Source organism: Coccinella septempunctata, chromosome 4 (assembly GCF_907165205.1).
Source record: "Coccinella septempunctata chromosome 4, icCocSept1.1, whole genome shotgun sequence".
Lineage (NCBI taxonomy): Eukaryota > Metazoa > Arthropoda > Insecta > Coleoptera > Coccinellidae > Coccinella > Coccinella septempunctata.
In genome coordinates, this window is record NC_058192.1 from 26,426,745 (window position 1) to 26,449,601 (window position 22,857).

General features: G+C 34.1%; 1 protein-coding gene across 2 annotated transcripts in view; it reads left to right on the forward strand.

The window, feature by feature from the left end:
- Positions 1-22,857, forward strand: part of LOC123312608 (afadin) — a 186,290-nt gene that overhangs the window by 27,088 nt on the left and 136,345 nt on the right. For both annotated transcript variants that reach the window (XM_044897128.1, XM_044897129.1), the window contains exon 2: positions 11,889-12,009. In XM_044897128.1, coding sequence (XP_044753063.1) covers positions 11,896-12,009 — 114 coding nt within the window. In that variant the 5' untranslated portion in view covers positions 11,889-11,895. The remainder of the gene's footprint in view (positions 1-11,888; positions 12,010-22,857) is intronic.

Here is a 22,857-nt window from a genome sequence, read left to right on the forward strand (position 1 = left end):
GGCATATACAGTATGTTAATCTGACACGTTTCAGTTTGTAGGTACACCTGACGATTTTTTCTACATCTTTGGAAACTTGCAGACGCTTTCCCCACCGCTGAAAGTGCATAAGAACCTTATTTTCTTTCAACCATCTAGTATTCAAAATCTACTAGGTTTCCATGATGCTCCAGTAAATCCCGATTTCGCATCTTGGGCTACCCAACTAATTGAATTCTACTTTCCTGACATCGAATTCAATAATAATGAAGTTTATTCATAATGAAAGTTCAAGCTTGCGATATGCGTAAATTTCTGAGGACACTGGACACTTTAGGTTGACTCATATGAGCAATTTTTTTATCTGAGATGGAAAAATGCAAAAAAAAATTCAAGGACGGTAGAAAGATGTTAGAATGAACTAACGGAAGTTCTGCCAAAATTAATAAATCACCCTGTATATCAGAAACGAAGAGCTTTAGCCCATATTTCTTGTTTTCTGGCTCTCCTAGGTACCACCTTTTCACCATAAAACTAAGTGCAATTGCTCATGGGTATAAACGTCATTATATCTGTCGGGCAATCCAACTTTTGTGAAACCCACTATCTATGTTTGATATTCGGTCTATACAAAAAAAAATTGTTAGCCTTGAGTTTATGAAATATAAGCTCTTTCTTCGAAGACTCAATATTAGAACGTTCAATCACTGCCTACATCTAAATAGGGGAATTAACCTTCAACTTAGTTCAAATTCAAAGTGACTCAATTTTCGAGTCAAGAGTAAATTTTTCTCGATCATGTTATAGCAGCATGATGATGGTGGTCTGCATTTTCTGTTTGTTGATGTCGAGAAGATATAGGGGTCGTCCAGCAACAAATTCCCCTTACAGTATACCAATTAAATCCATTGTCCATCGCCCTATTGCGGACTATAATGGATGATTCAGGGAAGAAAAACAGCCTCCGATTCCCGAATAATTCGTATTGCACCCCATGAACCGAACATGTGTGCGCACTTTCTATCCTGCTCTTCCGTTCCATATTTACTTCGCAATCTGTACCGACCGAAGTTTACTTTATGCCCATCAAAATCATCTCCGAAAGAAACATGTCCAAGTTTGCCGGAATCAATCAACAAAGACTATTTTTATCGTGCAGGAAATGTGTTAACAAACTTGAGTTACGGTTTAACACGTCGTGAACAAATTCGATTCAGTTCCTGCAATAATTAGCGTTTATTTAGGTTAGTCAATCAACAAGCTGATAATTAAAACATTTCACTCATGTTGAAATGTTGCAGTGATGGGAGTTCGAGCAGAAAAGAACAGAATCAATTGAAAATGTGGTATTTTTAGATTTATTCATGTCGCACCTACCACAACAACAGACTTGAAGAACTGTACAGGTAAAAAAAATCAACCTTTCGAGCTGATATAGATAATTATCCACAACTGATCAACATTATCATTATCAATGAAAAGAAAAGTAGATGGTTCTCATGATACCTATAGGACTCATTTGTCCCCTTCTTCAATTACCCATAACTTTCGAACCAGCCTATATATTTTGAGAATACTTGGTGCGTTTATTCTACGCAACAACTAGTTCATACTGAGATAGTAACTGAACTGTTTTATTGATAAATAAGGTTCAACCCAAAAAATTCCTTGAATTTGATAGGATATTCGAAAGAATCAGAAAAAAACTAAAGAAAACAAGGCGTTTCTTGCACTTCCGCATGCGATTTCAATAGGTAGGGGGAGTCCGGGAGAGTTGAACTACTTTTCACTCTGAAGCCACTCAAGTTGTATCTGTAAATGGTAGCAACTCATTTTTTTGACAGATATCATGCCCAATAGGTAACTATAGATAATAGTAGATTGATGGTGAGATGAACATTTTGAGTACAGAAATTCTTTTTTTACGAACCGAAAATTGGCTCATGTCTCTCTAACCCATGAGAGAGTTGAAGAGGGGGCAAGAATTAAGTTTGTTTATAAGGAGAAACGCTGAAAAAAACAACAATTTCCAAAGACCAACGACTATGTGAAGGTTTTCATCATCAGATGTTGTGCCCGTCTAGACTTTTGATCACTGATTTTGCAGGGTCCTCTTGTTCACAATTTTCGAAACAATATTGATAACCTGCCGAGCGGAGACTCGCAGTATGTTTGAATTTGCAAGTTCTCATAAATAGATCGGAGCGAATTCTTCTTTAGTCAAGGATCTTCCAGTGCCCTACACTAACATCTATATTTACTCACCTTATAGCTACAGTGGTAATTAATACCACTCTATCTTATTTACGTAGTTGAATTCCATAAAATTGAGGTCGAATTCCCAAATAATCTGGAATAAGGATGAAATCTCTTACATTTGTATGTATTAGAAGATAAGAACCAGAACATTATACATGACGAAATCTACAGTTACAGTTTAAAGGAGATTGAAGCAAATATTGATGATATACAGGCTGTTAGATTGGTGAAGAAAACTAAAGGATGAGCGGGAGGATGAGTTATCTTGCGAAATTTCTCCAAACGCAGTTTTATAAACATGTATTTATTATATTAGGAGATAAAAACCTGACAGACACAGTGAATAAACATCGAGAAACTTTACAACGAAGGTAGGTTGAGGCTACTATATAGGGTGTGCCACTGTGGGTGGCCTATTAGACGTTTACGGAGAACGCATCATGTACAGAAAATTTGGGTAGGTACTAGGGTTTATACTACTGATCTATCTGACTAAAATATTTTCAATAATGTGCTGTTGCCGCTTATACGAAAAAATAGTACAAACTTCGTTATTTCAAAGGGGATACATTATTTATTATAAATTTTTTCGCTTCTGTATCCCCATTGTACATAATGTAACGTAACTTGCTAATAATTCGATTTCTGTTAGCTTTACAAAAAAAATGTTCCTTTGGTACTGTCGAATAGAACAAGGAAGGCAATTTGAACATCTAATTAAATAAGATAAATATTATTCATTGCTGTTAATTATTTTAGTAATAAAAACGTAAATGATTTCTCGATACCTGTATAATCAATAAGGCTAGAATTATGCGGTCTTCACGGTTGTATTTGTATTTTGATAGATTAAGAAAAACTAAAATAATATACAAGGTGTACCATTCACAAAAATATGTGTATGTTATTTTAGAGTAACGGTGCAATCTGTATACTCATAATCTACTTATGCAGATAGCTTGAATTATTTAAAAAACTTTTTTCTTGCAAACTCTACAGAAATTGAAATATTTTCAAGTTACGGTACTTTATGTACAGGGTGGGCAAAATAAATTCGTTGCCTACTGTGAGGATCTCGAGAACTATAAGAGCTAAGGGGGAACGGATGACACATTTCCGAGTTTTTTTTTACAGAAACAAAGAATGGTGAGAACTGTAGCCTCATACTTTTCTCCGTTTTTGAGTTATTAGCTAAAAATGAGATTTTCACGATTTCGAAAAGTTCTTATAACTTTTTTGTCTTTGAAATTACAAATCTGAAACTTCTTAGGCCTTCTTAGGCACTTTTATACGTAGAATCTCCTGGCAAAAGATTTTTTTCCTATTCAAAAATAACTATAAAAACGAAAGTTCTCCTAATGATCCGAAAAAAATATTCTGAGCTCGTCAGTGGGTTCTACGTAAAATGGTTCAAGTATCAGATCTGTAACTTCAAAGACGAAAACCGAGACAAAAACGCTATGAGAATTTTTCGAAATCGTCAAAATTTAATTTTTTGCTAATTACTCCAAAAAGAAAAATCATAGGAGGCTACGGTATCCACCATTCTTTCTTTCTCTGAAAAAGAGCTAGGAAATGTGTCATTCATTTTCTTCTATATTTTATAGTTCTCGAGATCCCCTTAGTGGACAACGAATTTTGCCCACCCTGTACACACCATATTTACAATTCATGAAATTATGATAATTATTTATCTGAATATCCAATTTCAGTTTCCTTCTGTGGTTCTCGCACAGTGTTAGACTAGAAAAGGGTCTCAAAATAGGTTGTTATATTGAAACATTTCCATACATTTCCAGTCCAAACAGCAAACAGTTTTGTAATGCTACAGAAACACAAAATTGAAAATGGAAAAAATTTCTGGAAAAGCGTCTCCAGCACAAATATTCAAAAAGATGTGATTTCTCGTTTTCACCACTTTTTTCATAAGAATACCAAGGTAATTGCTACCTAACGATGCAAAGATATATACTGGGTGTGCAATTCGAAATGAGTAAGTAGTAGACTGTTTACGGTATAACCGGAAGTTACAGAGGTCTGAAAATATTTCAGGGAGGAAGTTTATTGTCGAAAATACTAACAGCCAAATTTTCAGCACAAAATTGTGATTAGCATTCCATAATCGTCTAATGGGTCATCTAGGGGAATCACCCTGTATTTGACTGAATACATAAGGGTATTAAGGAGGTGTTTCGCATTTAGAAACAGAATTGAACTTGAATTCATTTTGTTTATTTTTGTATATTAAACCATATTACCATACGTATGACATCAATCTTGTACAGGGTGTTTCATAACTATTAGGACATAGGCTAAGGGCCGATTGTTTGAACCAAAATATGGCGGTAGGACCAAATATACCTCAATAGAATATTGCTGTGGAAAAAGATAGAAGGATTTAAAGTTAATTTTTTTTCGTTTTTTGCTAATAATTTCACTGTATATTTTTTCATCCGTTTTTGAGAAAAACACAATTGAACAGTTCAGAGCATCGGAAGGGGATTTGAAGTAACGATTTATTTTATTTTATTTATTTATTTCGACGATAAAGTATAATTAAAAACAATGTAACATAAAAAGAATGAACTTAAATAAAATGTTCTACGTGTCCTCCTCCGAATTCTATGATTTCTGATTTTTTCAATAAAGGACTTTCAAACTTCGAAAGAAAATATTATTCTGTCCCCTTATAAAAAATTCAACTTTAACGCCCTGCATCTTTTTCCACAGCAATATTTTATTGAGGTATATTTGGTCCTATCGCCTTATTTTGGTCCAAACAATCTGCCCTTAGCCTATGTCCCAATCGTTATGAATCACCCTGTATATTAGATGTCATTTTTGTATTGTTCGAACCCATTACGTTCTTCAAAGATTTTACCCAATTATCATAAAAGATTCTGACCAATTCGTTAATCGCCGTTTTCCCACGTGTAAAATAAATACGAACTTCCCTAAGGGCGAGGGCCTTCACTCTACCGTAACCGAACATTTCCTCCATTCCATTCGCCCTAACCCTTCCGTACTGTTAACCTTGACTGACCATCGAAATATAGACGACCATTGTTGAAGTTGGAAGTTGGAACCAACCTGCAGGAAATTGATCATAAAGGTCCAGTGTCCGGTTCCTGTGGATCTAAAATATTGTCGTTACACGATACAATAGACGATTAACACCATTTTCCATAATTTAATTATTGCCGTCGCCTGTTTCAAGTACGAAATAAGATATTTTTTATCCGACCTCGCCTGTAGGAGCGTAATATTGTTCTCTATTTAGCTAGCTAGAATCGATAAATTCTACAAGGATTTACTACGGCAAAATTTGCGAAAATATCCCATTCTTACAGGAATTTCTGAGTTCCATTTTAAATATACCTATATATTGGATTGATGTGGCCGACACTTGATGAAAATCAATAAGTTACCTTCACTCACCTAAAGATGCTATTGTGATAGCGAAACACGTGTCGTGGTTTAAAAACTCATTTTTGTGGAAATCGTATAATCTGTTTTAAGTTACATTTATATGTTGTCAGCACCGTTCATCTATGCGCATCCGTCCATTATTCAGTTCATATGGACGCTTATTTGCCAATTATTTGTTAAATTCGACGGGCCATTTTTTCCATATTAACGGATTTTATTAGCTTTTATAGGGTACCTTTTACTATAGGAGGATACGAAATGACGGCTTGGAGGTGAGATACGATATGGAATATTTGAATGGGGATTTTTCTCTGTCACATATTACACAAGGTGACACAGGATTGCGTACATCCCAAATTCTATGCCCAGTGTGGGTATCGCGGAAACTAGCATACCTAGAACAAAATCGATGACACATTTCCGAGCTATTTTTCAGAGAAACAAAGAATGGCGAAAACCGAAGCCTCCTAAGATCCTTCTTTTTTGAGTTATTAGCAAAAAATTAGATTTCGAAAAGTTCTCATAACTTTTTTATCTTTGAAGTTACAGATCTGAGACTTGAACCTTCCAACACAAGGAATTAACAGATTGTATTTGGATTAATCTCTGGTAATTTCAAGTAATTTTGGCACTAAAAACGATAAGATTTATTTATTTGATATAAGACCTCTATATACAGGCTGTCCCAAGTCCGAGTGCCTATTAGGGGTTCCTGGAGAACTGAATAAATCTGAATAAATGTCGAATTCGAATAGTTGAAATATCGAAAAAAAAACTGAAAAAAAGGACATATTCAGTATTAGGTTCATTATTCCTATTATAAATATCTTGTTGAAATATTGTACATTTCCTGAATTTTGAGATACTTGTCACAGGGTGTTCCAAATGTTGTGTTAAAAATGGAGATCAAGGTTTGCCCATAACTTTCGGTTTTCAAATAAGAACCCTATATTTTTATGATTGTGTTGGATTTTGCGAAGAAAAATAATGATAGTGTTTACACGTTAATGCTCCTGAAATGAATGATTCCCGAGTTCTATTCTGATATTCTGAATTTCGTAGAGTCAATTTCTCGGTCAAATCAATAAAATCTGCTTCATATCAGTAATCCATGGTCATAGAAGATTAATTATACCAATAATTCACAAGCGACAGATCTAATAATCTTATCTGAAATTTTTGTTTTATTCATTCAAATTCTGTTTTTTGCGTTTTTTTTTTCAAATGAACGAATTCAGAAAAGAGGTCTGTCACTTGTCGATTATTGGAAAAATTTCTATGACCATAGATTATTATTGATATGAAACATTTTATGAATTGTACCTACTCTACGTACGACATAAATTGAGAAAATCCTAAGTAACTCCGAAATTATTCATTTTAAGAGCATTGAAATATTAGAACACTATCACTATCATTATTTTTCTTCGCAGACTTAAAATCATAAAAATTAGGGTTCTAATGTAAAAAACGAAAGTTATGGAAAATGTTGATCTCAATTTTTGACACATTTGAAACATCCTTTGGCAAGTTTTTCAAAATTCAGGAAATGTACAATATTTCCACTTTCTTCGCCAGTCATCTTCCAGTGTCTGCCGGTGTAAGGGTTCCTCGAACAAATTATTCATTTTTTCTTCAGATAAGATGTTGATGAAAGGGATGGTAAGACTTAAAAAAATAATACAAAAGAAATGTTCGAGTGTAACACTGAGTCACTGAGTATATTCTTGTGATGGAACCAGATTTGTTCATTCAGCCAAACAAGTTGATCGAAATGCAGGTTATCAATAGGGATTAGACAAATTTTAAATGAGGAGGAAGGATGCCTCTCTGATCTATCTATGTTCACGGACAAAGCGTTACCAATAGAATTTTCAATTCCTGTATTGTGCGAATTTCAATGAGCTCATTCGACCAGAAATGGGGGGTCCCAAGCTGAACGACAGTATTGAGCGATCAGGTTCACACACCTTTTCGAAGTGATTGTAGGAATGTCTACTGTAAGTTCTTTTTTTCGGAATTTGTTAGTTCAGTTATGGGAAAATGGATGTACCTCAATAACTGTTTTTGTTACCGTTCACGTCCGCTGATTTACATATTATACACTCGATCTGTCGATTCTACAATGGAGTTCATAGGACCAGCAAATTATAAGGAATGTTTTTACAGTCACAAATAACGTGCTTTCAAAAAAATAGTCGTCAAGTAGGCTATGAAATTTTGAAGGTTGATGTTCTGTGACTGAACGTGTATGCCTTTCCTCGAAATACATCTTTGCGAATGTAAACAATGATGACAAAGCTATACAGGGTGTGTCTTTGACTCGTACAAATATTTCAACAGTAGATTCTTGAGGTCAAAGAAAACACTTTTTTCCGAACCGGCTCGGTTTAAAAGATACAGGATGTTGAAACACCTCCTAAACGGTTTTATCGAATGAAATGAATTTCGGAATATAGATTTTCATTTATTTTTATTTGATGAATCTTTTTACATCACAATATATCACCCTTGATATCACCCATGTCTTCCAGTTTTTTTAATTATGAATATTATGTACCATAAAAATACCGAAAATTCAAAAAACCCAACTCTTGACACTAAGTTGAACGCTATCTGATGAACATTTGAGCGTTTTGTAAATAAAAGTATTCTTCATATTTTCTCGTATACTGCGCCGTCTTCGAGTAATGTCCAAAAATTAAAAAGTATCTGTGAAATTAGAAAAATTGGTTACTTTGAATACAACTGATGTGTGGTGTCACACATTTAGCTAGGGAAGGAAAATTTTGTTTTTCCATGGGCATCGCAGCTCAATGAAAACTTAAAATAGCTATATTTTTACATCAGGGCCGAATGGAAAAATATGTTATAGGAAAAAAGTGTTTCTTTGGACCTCAAGAATCTACTGTTAAAATATTTGTACGAGTCAAACAAACACTCACCCTGTATATCGAATTTTGTATGGAAAGTTGAGAGACACTCTTCAGGAAGAAATTACTCGTAGATTTCTCCCAATGTGCGAAAGCATTTCTTTCATTTAGTCAGATTACAAGAATTCAAACAATCTGTGGCGGTTGGAAACATTTTTGGTGAAAAAGTTAACCGAATTTCACAATTTTCATCCGTAAGAGACATGAATCTTGAATGAATCGAGGTATTATATTTTTTGTACTTACTATTAGATATGTAAATCAATATTTTAGTGATATGAATAAACCTCAATATCTCTCTATAAATATTGACTTGATGTGGTTAATATTTAATGAAAATCCATAACTTAACTAAAGATAAGAAACTGAATAACATGATTTTCATTGAAATGAGTTCGAGGTTCTATAATCAAAATAGTTGCTAGAAATGTCCTGCCCTTTGCTCCCAACACTTTTCACATCCCCTGACATTTTCGAGAAGAAATAAAAATGAAAGAATCATTGTTAATTTCATGAATTTTTTTCAATGATTCTAGTCTAGATATTTTAAAAATTAAATTTTCTAAATGAGAGGAAAAATCACATAGTGTGAGATAACACGATCATGGAGGAAATTCATGTTGGGTATCAAGGATAATGATCCTGAAACACATTAATTGAAGTAGCTAAGATTTCAACAGCTGTTGGAAAGAACTATTCGACAATTCATCAAAATAAAATTTAGTTATAAAAAAGCATGATATTTTCTCTTCTTTAACATTCTGCTATTTTGATGCTACAAGGGTAGGTAATCAACCTTTAATTTTCTGATAATATGGCAATCTTCATGGAAACAAATTGATGTCTCCTATTTTCTGTCCAAGTTCGAAGTAGGAATCAGTAATGATTCTTATTGTACGCCCGTAAAAAACATGTTTTTAATTTTGCTGATAAATTTTAATACAACAATCCAAAGCGCTAACTCGACAGTTCACCTTGAAAATAGTACCCCACAAGATTGGAGGTGCGTTTAGACACAGAATATCGACTTTAAGAATTCCATAGCCTGCTTGACGACCAATTTTTTTGAACGCACTTAAAATATCGAGCAAATGTTTATTCGAGCTGAATGAAATAATCTGCGTGAGAAGTTGTCCAATTATTGTATCAGTTTTACATAGTTGGAAAACGTTCATTGGTCTACTTGCAGAACCAATTTGATTGGAGCAATGTCTTGTCTACCCAGCCCTCCGTTTCCTTCCTATAGTTTACGATAGCATATTTTGCTCCGATTCGTACCCCCGGTTATGTTTGTTACGTTTGACCGAAGCTCTTATCTGCACATAATATTCTTCAAACGGTGAGTCTGTCAATAAGGATCATTTAAAGAATGCACCGAATTGGTTTATCATGTCCAATTTTCTTCTTGAAAAATCAAATTTTTTCCGCTATACCTACCTCAAATTACGGTATTCAAATGACTCGAAAACGAATTCAACTAAATTAGACTTGTTGCAGAGACAATGGAAGTTCTAATTATTTGGACTCTAGCTTCAATATTTTGGAAAATGAAGAACTTCAATCTTCGAAATTTATTGGACAATATATTTCGGGATGGCACTTTATTCCAGTAGTTATTATTAATTTTTGTCCGGGGAGATATTTCGAATGGGAGTTATAATTTCACTATTTATTTCGTAAGAAAATACTAGAAGTGGTCAATTTTCATGTACAGGGTGGGCAAAATTGGTGAAACCTGAACTACAACTTTCTTACACAACGAAATAGAGTAAAATGAATGTACCATTCATGTGGTCTTTTATCCAGAAACTAATAATGCCATCAAATGCATTTCTCTATCTTCATTTGTTTTCGAGTTATAAGCCAAAATTTAAATTTGGGCGATTTCAACCATCCCCATCAACCCTCTGAATTTTTTGAATATGGAAAGGTCTTTGTATTCTTATTTGTATTCTTCTTCTTTACAGGCGTGCAGAAATTTTCAAGAAAATTTTTTTTTTTTGAAAAATTAGTTCAAAGAGGTTTTCAGTATGTGCACTTTGTCATGGCTCATTTACTTTGAGACGATGGTACCTGATGAAATTTGTCACCGAATGAAAGTCGACCATTACAGTTTTGTTCCTGACAAATTTCATCGTTACAAAGTCTCAAGTAAATGAGCCATGACAAAGTGCACATACTGAAAACCTCTTTGAACTAATTAATTAAAAAAAAATTTTTTTCCTGAAAATTTCTGCACGCCTGTAAAGAAGATACAAAGACCTTGCCAAAAAAGTACCACATGACCCACTTACCCTATTCAAAAAAATTTTGAGGGTTGATGGGGATGGCACAGGGTGCAACAAAAATCCTTCAAAAATGCATAGAAATTTGGTAAAAGTGAATCAAAAATGGGCAAGTTTCCTAAAACTCCAAAACCGAATTTGAGATTATTTATAGAAAGCCTTTTCTACTAGTTATCCAACACGTAAAAGATTCGCTTCAAAATTCAGACATTTCAGAAATCCACCCTTCGAAACTTCGACTATGGGAAGGCTTGTGACGTAGAATGCTTTTATTAAAGTATAGTAATTTTTGTTAATTCGACAACACTGGAACCGATCAAGAAGATATCCACAGATTACAAAAAATTATTTCTGTAATCTGTGTCTTTACCTTCTTAAAACCGAAGACATTTTCTGTCATTGTGTGTTTTTCTTGTCAAATGTGATCATCAAACTTGATATTTATTACGTCTATGGTGATCAGAAAACTTTCATGACCATTAGTGACACAAATAGGCGTTGCCGGATTGTAAAAATGACGTAGAATGTACACAAGAGCACTTCTGAAATCAGAATTTTCGTAATCGAATACAGACGAAATGCAATATGTTAAAATTCGAAAAAAATATATTTCGAGATATTTGAGTTATAAGGATTTTTATGAAATATATTTTGAAATTTAGGAAAATAGCCCATTGACCTGTTTCAGTATTTTGTTGCCAAATATTTTTCTTCTGAGAAAATGAATTTCTCAAGAAATTTTCTTGAAAACAAAACAGATCCAACATTCCGGAAATGTTTTTCATTTGTATCTGAGAATTTTTTTTTAATTTTCAGTAAAAAATTCTAAGAGTGCAATTTTTTTTTTCTTTGCAATAGAATAGTGAAGAAGTTTTGAGGTTGTTGTAAATAATACACTACTTACCTATTGAATTATCATACCTCTCGTCATACCTACACAAGAAAGTTTTTCGTGAAGTTTCATATTTTATCGATATATTTCAACAATTTTTATTTGTTCTAGGACATAAATGCATGGCAATTCATTGGAACGCAGGGCCCTCGAGAGAGAGGCCCTGCGTAATGTCATCATTCAGTGGAACGCCAACAGATTAGATCTTTTCGAGCTATCGGAGCCAAATGAGGTGAGTGAAAATATTTTAGAATTTGAGTACAAAATGTCCAGACCCTGCATCACTTTGTCACACACTTGATTTCCGAACATGCTTCGAATTCTTCAGTTTTTGTTTGGAAGAGGACAATTGTGATTTCACTTCCTCAACTTCCTAAACCTAACTTCCACAGGTAGTTACTCCAGTTTTCCGATAGGTATAGATCTGGATCAACTGATAAGTCTTTCAATTCGTATAAGAATATAATTGTTATAAGAAATTTTAGACCACTTTTTCAATTTCGGATCATTAATCAGTAATTCAAAGTATACGGGGTGGCCCACCCTAGACGCGTCGCTCATTTTGAGGGAGTAAATAAAGATATTTAGAAAATTTTTTCTTGTGTTGTGTGAATTATTGTCATATATACAGGATGTTTTAAACAGATAAAGACCAAAGTAACACTTTTTTAAATGTAACACTCTGTATTTGACCTGAAAAATGGAATGGAAAGCTCAAATTATGATGAGTTTCTTGAGATCACTTTATACCTTAGAAGCCTTAGTTGAACATCATCTCGAAACGGGACAGTCATTCGATTTTAATAGAGTCAACATACAAATCTCCATAGAGAGGAAAATTAAGAAAGAGGGAGTTTTACATTAGAAAATCAGACGACTGTGTCAATTTTAGATCAGATCTGGACAACTTGAGCTCTATTTACAATGTTATAATAGATATAGTAATTATTAGATGCAATACTTGATGTGTGGTTCTCTAGGTTATGTTATTGTTTTGGTTCCGGGTGTTTTTGTTTTTCGTTCATATAATGCTGGTTTCGTGAATTATTTGTTAAATTTTCCATTCGTAATTTAAGATCATTGTTTTATCTGTAATTGAATTGATGTGGCCGATACTTGATCAAAATCCATAATTGAACTTGAAGCAGATTATACGATTTTCTGAGTTATTTAACCACAACACGCGTTTCGCTTTCGCAATAGCATCTTTAGGTGAGTGAAGACGAGCCACCCGTTATATCCCGTAGTGATTGGAAAAATTTTCCGAAACACGTCGAATGATTTTTATTGAGGGGGGACATCTTTTGACGTATATTTGAGGCTTGAACGAGCAACTCCCTAAAAAGGGATGCTTCAACCCCTTAAAATTGAATAGGGGGGGGGTCTAGTGATACTTCATTTGAAAAGTCTTGGGGGCGTCTTTAAAACGAGAAGGATCTTTTTCAAATTTCCAACATTTCAAAATATTTCGCCATTTAAATTTCCAGGAATCAACAGAGGTCCATTTATGTGGTCTCTCAAAATTCCTATATTGTAAAAATAACCGAAATATTTAAGGTTTTTTCAATACCGTTGTGAAGAGGCTTCCAATACCTTTCAAATGAAGTATCACTCAACCCCTGTCCCCTATTCAAATTTGAGAGGCGGAAGCGCCCCTTCTTAAGGGGGTGGTTGTTCAAGCCTCAAATATAAGTCGAAAGATGCCCCCTAAAGAAAATCATTCAACGTGTTTCGGGAAATTCTTCCAATTACTATGGGATAATATATAATATACGGGGTGGCTCGTCTGAGATGGAACACCCTATATATCCGCTCGATATGATGCGACTCTCCCTACTTATTTTCATTTCATCTTGCTTTAACTTTTTTGTTTGACAAAAAAGGATGAACAAATACCACTTTACGACTTTACATTCCATTTCCAAACTGAATTATTTCATCATCGAATTGATTGATGCTTGTTAAATATGTTTATTTGTTTCTCATTTGTTAGTGTCACTTTCCAAAAATACAATATTAATCAAAAAAGTTTATTTTATCAAGTCACTAACTTGTAAAACTGACAGTTAACTTGCAAAATTGTTAGAAGTTAGTAGTATTATTTACATTAGAAAATTTTGTTTCATCGTCATATATGTTGAAAATCATATAGTACAATTGTTATTTCCAGTAACACAGATTTTTGATGATGAAAGAGTTGATACTGATGATGATGAACCATCTGTTGACTCAGAAACTGCTGAACTCGAGGACTGCGAAACATTTGTACTCTCCTTACTACCAAATAATTTGCTAGACATTTCGATTTTGTTGTTGACCGAATCATCGACATAACTCATCGCAATTTCGGTGCTCTTCCACCATCCTGCACGCTTTAGTGCTAAAATATCTCTATACCCGAATCCGCAACCATAGTGGCTCCAGTTCTGCGAAAAGAGTGGCCGGTGTATAACTCTGGGTCTTTCAAACCTAAATATTTCGCTATTTGCTTTGGGACACCACCAATAGTGTGCTGGCCAGCATTAAGGGAAATGCACTTTCCATGTCGATATGTCAAAAAAAATCTTAGGCTTTCTGTTCCAGGAGGCCGAAGATTTACATATTTTCTGTATAACATGCAGGGCTTGAAGCTGCAGCCATCATCGGTTATGGTGAATCTTCTTGTTGTTAAATTTTTTGTTTGCCGCAATGTCACAATAACGTATTTTCCCATATCTTCTACATCATTCATGTTTAAGGAGAGAATTTCGTCACATCGACAATATCCAAAAATCCCAAATATTGTTACAATTTTCGCCAGCAACCACTGGTCATCAGGAGCATGTAAAAGAAATTGTTCAGCCTCTTCTTTACTTAATACCTTGGCCCTTTTTTGGCGTATAACGCTCAATTTTTCGTTTCAGAAACGCTATTACCTTTTGAAATCTGCAGATGACAACTAAAGGTCGTATTTTTCAATGAATTTTCTAAGGAAAACAAACCTGCGAACAGGGGCATTTTCTTTCATTTCCAAGCAGCTTTTCAGCATAGACCATTTTGCCATAAAGTTTTAGGGCTGAATCGATTCAAGCTGATTGATTCAAGTAGACCAACAAAACATCTTCAGTTACCCCAATCACATTATTTTTTTTTGCCACTTTTTGAAGTCGTCCTATTCTAGCTCGTACCTTGAAGCTGATTTTGCAGGTAATAAACTTGAAGCTACACTGCTGTCTGCCTCAATAATTTCTTTTGGTACATTTATTTTCGCTTTCGCCAAAACAAATGTAAAGAAAGATAAACAGACATGTTCATGGCTATGCTTCCATAGCTCACGACATTTGCGACTAATTATTGAGATTTTTTTGGAATTTATCTAACCTTTTTACAAATGAGAAACAAATAAAATATAAAACAATACACGCAAGGTAATCGGTTTTACTGGCTCAAGGAGGTAACTGACTCGCCTGCGGCTCGGCAGTTATATCCTCCATTCGCCAGTAAAAACCCTCTTACCTTTCTAGTAATGTTATATACTATTTAACGACAAGCGATAAGGATTGCATATATGGTACGCATCTGTAACCTGATATACTTTATGATAATAGTCATAAAAAATGATCTATTACGTCATATCCATAGATTAATAAATCTATGATCATATCACAAATTTGGGACATGTTGTATAACATTTTCTTGGTTCAAAAGACATCGCAATTCAAAACACTAATTGACCTGTCCGAGCATATTTATTAGATGTATATTTATATCGAAAATGATATCTCTTCCAAGTAATCTTGATACTTATTGATTCCTTTCATATCCGGACCTAGTTTATCGTCATAACTCCGATTATTCGGGAGTGGTATTGAGAGAACCAACGGTTCTACACAGCTCGGCCATTTGCCATTTGACAATAGGTCATGTCCCCCTAAAATCGTCAGACCGTGTTTCCCCAATTCCGTTACAATTTTTTTTCGCGACGGAACTCTTCTTTTTGGGTTCTATAATACTCTTCGTACGGAACAGGTGGGAAGCCCCCTTCTTGTGACATCCGTAGCCGAATGAATTCCTCAGTTAAATGACAGGTTTTGTTGTTGATGAGACACTGACGAATCAGGAGGGATGATAATCGCTCTGATGCTTACTTTTTTCACTCCTGTTTCTTAGCAAAATAAGTGCGATAAAATTCCGTTCACTTTGACTCCGGAAGAAACGAATGACTTCAACGTTGTTTGTCCATCGTAGGTCCATCTTTGTCCAGGTCAGAGTTTGTCCGGAGAGATATGGAAAAAGGGGTGTTTTTAATGGCGTAGATCGTTTATTGAACGTAAATCTATATTGTTTCGACAATTATTTTATCTCTCCATTCACTGAACCACGAGCTGAACCATATCAATCATAAATTTTTTTTTGTAAAGGTGAAGTGGGCAAATTTTTGAACAAAAAATGCAAATAAATTTTCGATGTACAGGTGGGCAAAATTGGTGATACCTGAACTACAACTTTTTAACCTGACGAGATAGAGAAAAATGAACGATTCATGTCGTCTTTTTTCTAGAAACTAATAATGCCATCGACTGCATTCCTCTATCTTCTTTTGTTTTTGAGTTATAGGCCAAAATTTAAATTTGGGCCTTTTCAACTTTTGTCATTATCTCCGTTTCTGTTTGGGCTAGGATGTTTAACTGATGACACAATACAGACACTTTTTTGATAGCAATTCAGTGGCGTACTATGATTTTTTCCTACATGTTTAATTGCTGAGCTATAACATAAAGTTGTGTTTTTCTTATGAAAACAGTAGTTTAAAATGACTTAGAAAGAATCGCCATTTTTTTACCATTTCAGAAATATATTCGTCTTTCTAAGTCATTTTGAACTACACTTTTCATAAAAAAATACATCTTTATGTTATAGTTCAGCAAATATACCTGTTAGAAAAAAATCATAGTACGCCACTGGATTGCTATCGAAAAAGTGTATAATGTTTTCATTTCAACATTCTAGCTTAAACAGAAACGGAGTGAATGACCAATGTTGAAATTTTAATTTTGACCCATAACTCGAAAACAAAAGAAGATATAGTATTGCAGTTGATGGCATTATAAGTTTCTCGAAAAAGGCGACCGTAATGTGCCATGCATTTTCCTCTATCTCATTGGGTTGAAAAAGTTGTAATTCAGGTATCACCAATTTTGCCCACCCTGTACAACTTATGAACAAGCAAAAGACAAACGAACTTGAATTTTTGGTTTTAAAATTGGCCTGTGGGAAAGCCAACTCCGCACTTCCAAAATATATTGATTTCCATGGTTCTGTGAGTGGAAACAAAAATTTGGACAAAAGGGAACTTACGTTGAATAAACGGTCTGAGCTATTAAAAATACGTTTTTCTAATTTTGACATATAAAAAAACTCATTGACGTTTTGAACCGTTTTCGTAAACATCTACGAAAAGTAAAATATTTCTCAACTGGTGATGAAAAATGCTTGCTTCCATAGTAACGGAGAATAGAATTAAATATTTCCGTCACTAGATTTAAAAGGAATCTGTGAGAGACCCTTCTATAGACGTTCTTGGTTCTTTTAATTTAAAATCATAGGCATTTCACGTTCATTACACTCATTACGAAAAATAATATTTGTCTCAAATGGTTGCTACTCAGAAAATGCACGAGGTAACTGCTTTTTCCATATCTTTGGGACGACGCCGGAGCCTGGAAAAATGAGAGGGTGGATAGACAGAAATTTTGATAGACATCCTTTTTGATAGACCTATGATTCGGTGGTAAAAAGTGGATTTGGTGCAGAAAAAATGGAAGGTTGGTTCCAATCACCCTATAAAATATCCCCCTACGAAACAAAGTTTACCTCTTTTTCCATTTATTCTGATTTTGCTCGGATTTTGAGGGTGGTACCTTTTCAAAGTGACACACTGTCTAGTGTCTACTGTTCTATTCTGAATGAATTATTGGGTTTAATTAATCATACTGGGATATTTCATTTATAGCAATGAAGTGAGCATAAAATTTGATGTGAAGAAAGGACAAGATGGAATTCGAAGAACAGATATTAAAAATTATATTGTCAAATTGTAGAATTTGTCAGCTCCTTATTATAACATATTATTTCTCTAATGATTTGAAAACTTTGAAGAATAGGGAATAATTATGGAAATTCTAAAAATATATACCAACAATCAGGAAATCGCTGAAAAACGTCAGACGACTTCTTCTTCTTTGAGTACCATCTTCTTTTGTTGAAGCAGGTTGGCGATCAATTGAACCTTTGAAACTGCGGCACGGAAGAGTTGTTATGTGGTTTATCCGTACCAACAGACAGTAGATATAGGTATATGGCTGCGCATGAGATGGTATTCTAATTTTCTAGTATGGGTAATATGCTTTAATTGCAATTCGCTGTTCATCCTGGATAGCACCTCCACATTCCTCATTCTGTCCATCCATGATGCCTTATAACTCGAAAACGATAAATTGTTGTCCGCATTACTCATTAACTGAGTACTCCTAGCTTATTCTTCCTGAACTAAGTGTGCTCAGACTTAATTTTGGTCTCATCAATAAGTCCAACCAATTGGTTAAAAATTCGAAAATCATTAGGAATTCGGGCAAAATGATGAAATAAAGGTATCACTATGGACAAATCTTCGAAATAGAGGACTAGAAAAAGTGAAATTAAAATATGGTATGTCGAAAACTTTGGAAAAACTTCTCAACTAAATCACAAGTGTTTTTATTTAATTCATTTTCTATTCACGATTTCAATGGTCGACTGTGAAACTTATGGCTTAGGGATTTTTATTATGGATAAAATATAGCTCGGGCCCGAAGTCACATTCTTGTCGAAACCATAGCTAATAAAATATTTTTGTGCAGCATTCAAAGTTCATTTCAACCTAACCCATTTGAGTTGATAGGAATTATAGAAGACCATAATATTCTTTAGTCCGAGGTCCACTAACTTTATATCTCCCCTTTTTTACCTGCAGTGAGATGGTTTCCATCATTTCGAATTCTATTGAACGAAGTTTTCCTGTTATCCATATGTCTGTACCTATCTACCTACAGATGAGACCACTTCGTCAATTCACTGTAATTTTGATTCATATGCCGCGTCCAAACCAAGCAGAAAAAGAGAACAAAATTTGTAGACATAATGGGGTATTCAGCAGTCAAGACAGGATAGATAAAATTGAAACTATATTGATTATATTTATTTTAGATCCTACTCACAGACACGACATGTTTTGACAACGAAAATGTATTATTTCCGTCATTCTGTATTTGCTGCATGCAAAGATACTAAGTTAACCCGCCATTTAGATGAAGTTTTAAGAGGCTATAATACAAGATTTTTTATCATTTCACTGTTCCGATCTAACATGCAATCCTCTACTTCAACTATTATCCCAAAGAATTCATGTTTGTGATTAAGAGGAAAAATGCATTAAATTTATCAAATGAATGTACCTAATTATCGTGCTGTGACGTTTGATTCACTCGTTTTGGGACAGCCTGTATATCAAATTAAAATAGACCATTAGAACGCATGCGCATTTTTGATCAAAATGGGAAAGAAATGCATGGAAATGCGATTTTATGATAAAACCAATATTAGAAGTTATTCGTTGCATGGCAAATTATGTACTTTCGTTTATTTGCACTATAAATTATATTCTTCAGAAGTTTTTTTCACATTGCAAAATTTTGTTTATTCTTTAATTTTTGGTTTGAATCGAATCTTTTCAATTTTTCCAACAATTTCATGACCAAACCGCAAGTTCTGCTGAATCTATTTGAAAATTGTGATCTATTGCGAAAATGGATATTTCAACGGTTGCTTGTCTTTTAAAACAGGTCATTTTCTGAATAGGTCAAGAGACAGTTAACATTTCATCATCTATTCTGAATAAGAATACTTTCATGCGATTAATTAACTCGATTTACCCGTTTCCTGACTGCTGCTGAAAAAGCATTGTTTTATTCCGTGTAAATGTATTCATGCAGAAACGTAACAAAATTTAACCGAACCTGTTTCGCCACTATTTCCTTCAAGATGTAGTGAAAGCTTCAAAAACAAGATAGAGGGCTTTAGTGCTCGGAATCATATTCGAATTTTCCGTAATCATATGAATTTGAATATTCCGATTATTCAGATTTTCGGATATACGATTATTCAATTATCTAGCAATTCACGTGGTGTGAATTATTCGAATTACCTTCAGGTATTTATAATGCAAATTATCTGTCTCCACTATACAGGGTGTTTCATAAACATTGCGTACAAATTCAGGATAATGGTCTCTGAGTTATATGGCATCAAAAAGGTCCCTTAGGTTAGGCCTTTGTCCGGAAATGCATCGTTTCTAAAATATGTAAATAACGAATTCTTCGATATTGTCGAAACGGCTTGAGATATTTGAACGACATTGGGTAGAACAGGATACTTCATTAAGGAAATTATTTAACGTTGAATACGTCTTTTTCAGCAACTACAGTGGTGTGCGTACTGGCATTGACTTTGAAATTTTTGAAGAAAAAAAAAGTGCACCAGTGCCTTTCTCCAAAAATGAATTCATTTCCTCAATTCTTATTCAATCTGGAACAAAAATCAACACTTTTCAGTGAAAATTTAAAAACCGTGTTTTATTCAAAAAACTACTTCCCAAGATTTTGTTATTCATCTGGTAACATGTAACTCCCTGTATATCTTGGAAACAAAGCATTTCCGGACCAAGGCCTACAGTACCTTTCCGACTCCAAATAACTGAGAGAACAATATCCTGAATTTGTTATCAAAGTTTATGAAACACCCTGTATGTATAAACTGTCTCTAGCATAAACAGTGAAAATGTCGAGATTCAAAAAACAAAAAGTTATTCCTGTTGACAACAGCTACTCTAGCTATGCTCAAACTCAAAGATGTATGTAAATTTCTGACATCAATCGACAATTTAAAAAAAAACGTCAAAATCGAATGAGCGTTGCGTGTCTGTTTTTTTCGCTGGCGAGTGTATGTTTAACGGGCTTAAAATGTTGAATGACTCTTATTTCCATGTTTCTTCTGTGCGTGGTCTTCATAAATTGAACATAGCAATGAGCGTTAATTCTGAAATTCTATAATATTTGTCACAAAAGCCTTCAATAGGCGCAGCATATTTCATTTAAAAAGACCCAGTTTTATCCTCAAAGGAGTATACCTGTCCTTATGTGGTCAAAACCTTTCGTTAATTATATTTCACTGATTTTCCTCGCATGACTTGTGATTTCGTTATTTACATCGGATCTAAAAATCTCAATTCTGGAATGAACACGCAAACATGCAGAGTGAAACATAATAATAATTGTCATGAAGTAGGTAAAGAACGATTTTTCCGATTCACTGTTAGAAATGGAAATACATATTCATTTACTACAAACATACAGAATATCGATTGAAATTTAATCTGGGAGGACTCTGCATCTTCTGAAATTCTTTAGGGTTTTCACTCTCAGTCTCTGAAATAGAATCAATTGAAAAATTTGAATAATCGATTTGCTCCTGCGTCAATTCTTGCACTAATTTGTCAAAAGCAAATCAGATGGAAGAAAATGTTGCCTGATAATGAACGATAAATTGAACTTTTTTTTAAACTTTCGTTACGTTCAAAATTGTAGATTTTCAGCACAGATAACAGATTTTCAGTTGGTCAATTGACATTTGTCAAACACGGAGACGTTGATTCATTTAATTTTGTAATTACCGGATGTCAGTTCGTTGCTCAGTAAATTAATCCAAATACGAACTATTCGTACTGAACAATTGGCCAAATTATTATCTTGATTCAACAAAAATCATTTTGTGTTTTGAAAACAACTGAAAACAACCAGGAAACCGTTAAGAGCAACCAAATTTATTGAACGTCATTCCTTACGTGGTCTTTCAGAAAAAGTCAAAAAGAATCGGTTCCAAATTCAACATAAGAGCTGTTTTCAAAACACAAAATGATCTAACAAAAACTGAACCATTGAATGAAAAACAGAAATAAAAAATTGTATTTACAACATGCCCTGTATTTGTGGTAAAACTTATACAGGTGAAACGTCTAGACCTCGCGAACATAAAAATATCCTTAAAAATAGAGAACTTAAATAGATCACAGATTGCAGATCATGTGTGTTCTAATACAGGTGACCAGATGATGGATTTCACAGAACCGGATCATTATAAATGAAATATTAAAGATTCCACGTGTATTTTGTTGGATCAAAATAATAATTTGGCCAATTGTTCAGTAGGAATAGATCGTATTGTTGACAATTGTCAATTGACAAAATGAAAATCCTTCAATGGGCAGACATACTGGGTTTGCCATTTGAAATAAGAAAGTAGTAGGCTGTAGGTATAACAGAAGTTCCAGAGGTCTGAAAATATTTTAGAGAGGAAGTTCATTATTGAAAACACCAATATGAACATTCTCAGCACAATTATGATAACTTAACATGAAAGTTTCTCAAAAATTCCTCCACAGTTGAAAATATCGTTTATCCTGGAAATATTCGAACAAAGTTGCGGCATTTGTTAAGCTTTTTTCGACTCCCATTCATCGATGGCGCCAAGTATCAATGCAGAGTGATTTATAACAACCCTGATATTCGATACTTTTGGATAAACCCACTTCCACTATACTTCTGTCGCCAAGCAGCGACAAATAAGCTGAAATGAGCCGAGACTGGAGTGACGTGTTACATAAATCGATTAGGATTTGAAAGAAGCATTCGTCACTTCGAGTGGTTGAGAGGTTACATGGTGAATTTAATTTATGATGTTTCATCTCATTCACATTCATACATTTGAAACATTTATTTTGTTTCATTATCTTTGAGAATGAAACTTTTCACGAATTATGTTCTGAAACAATTGAAGTTATCAAGATGAAAAAATAAGAACAAATTCTATATTCACAAAGCAGAACAATTTTTTTATCATGATCTACAGGATTCCTTATTTCGGTAAAAGCCCAAAAATACTCAAAAAAGAGAATAATATCACGAAAAAGCACGAATTCAATTTATTTTCCATCCTATAGCAACGCAGT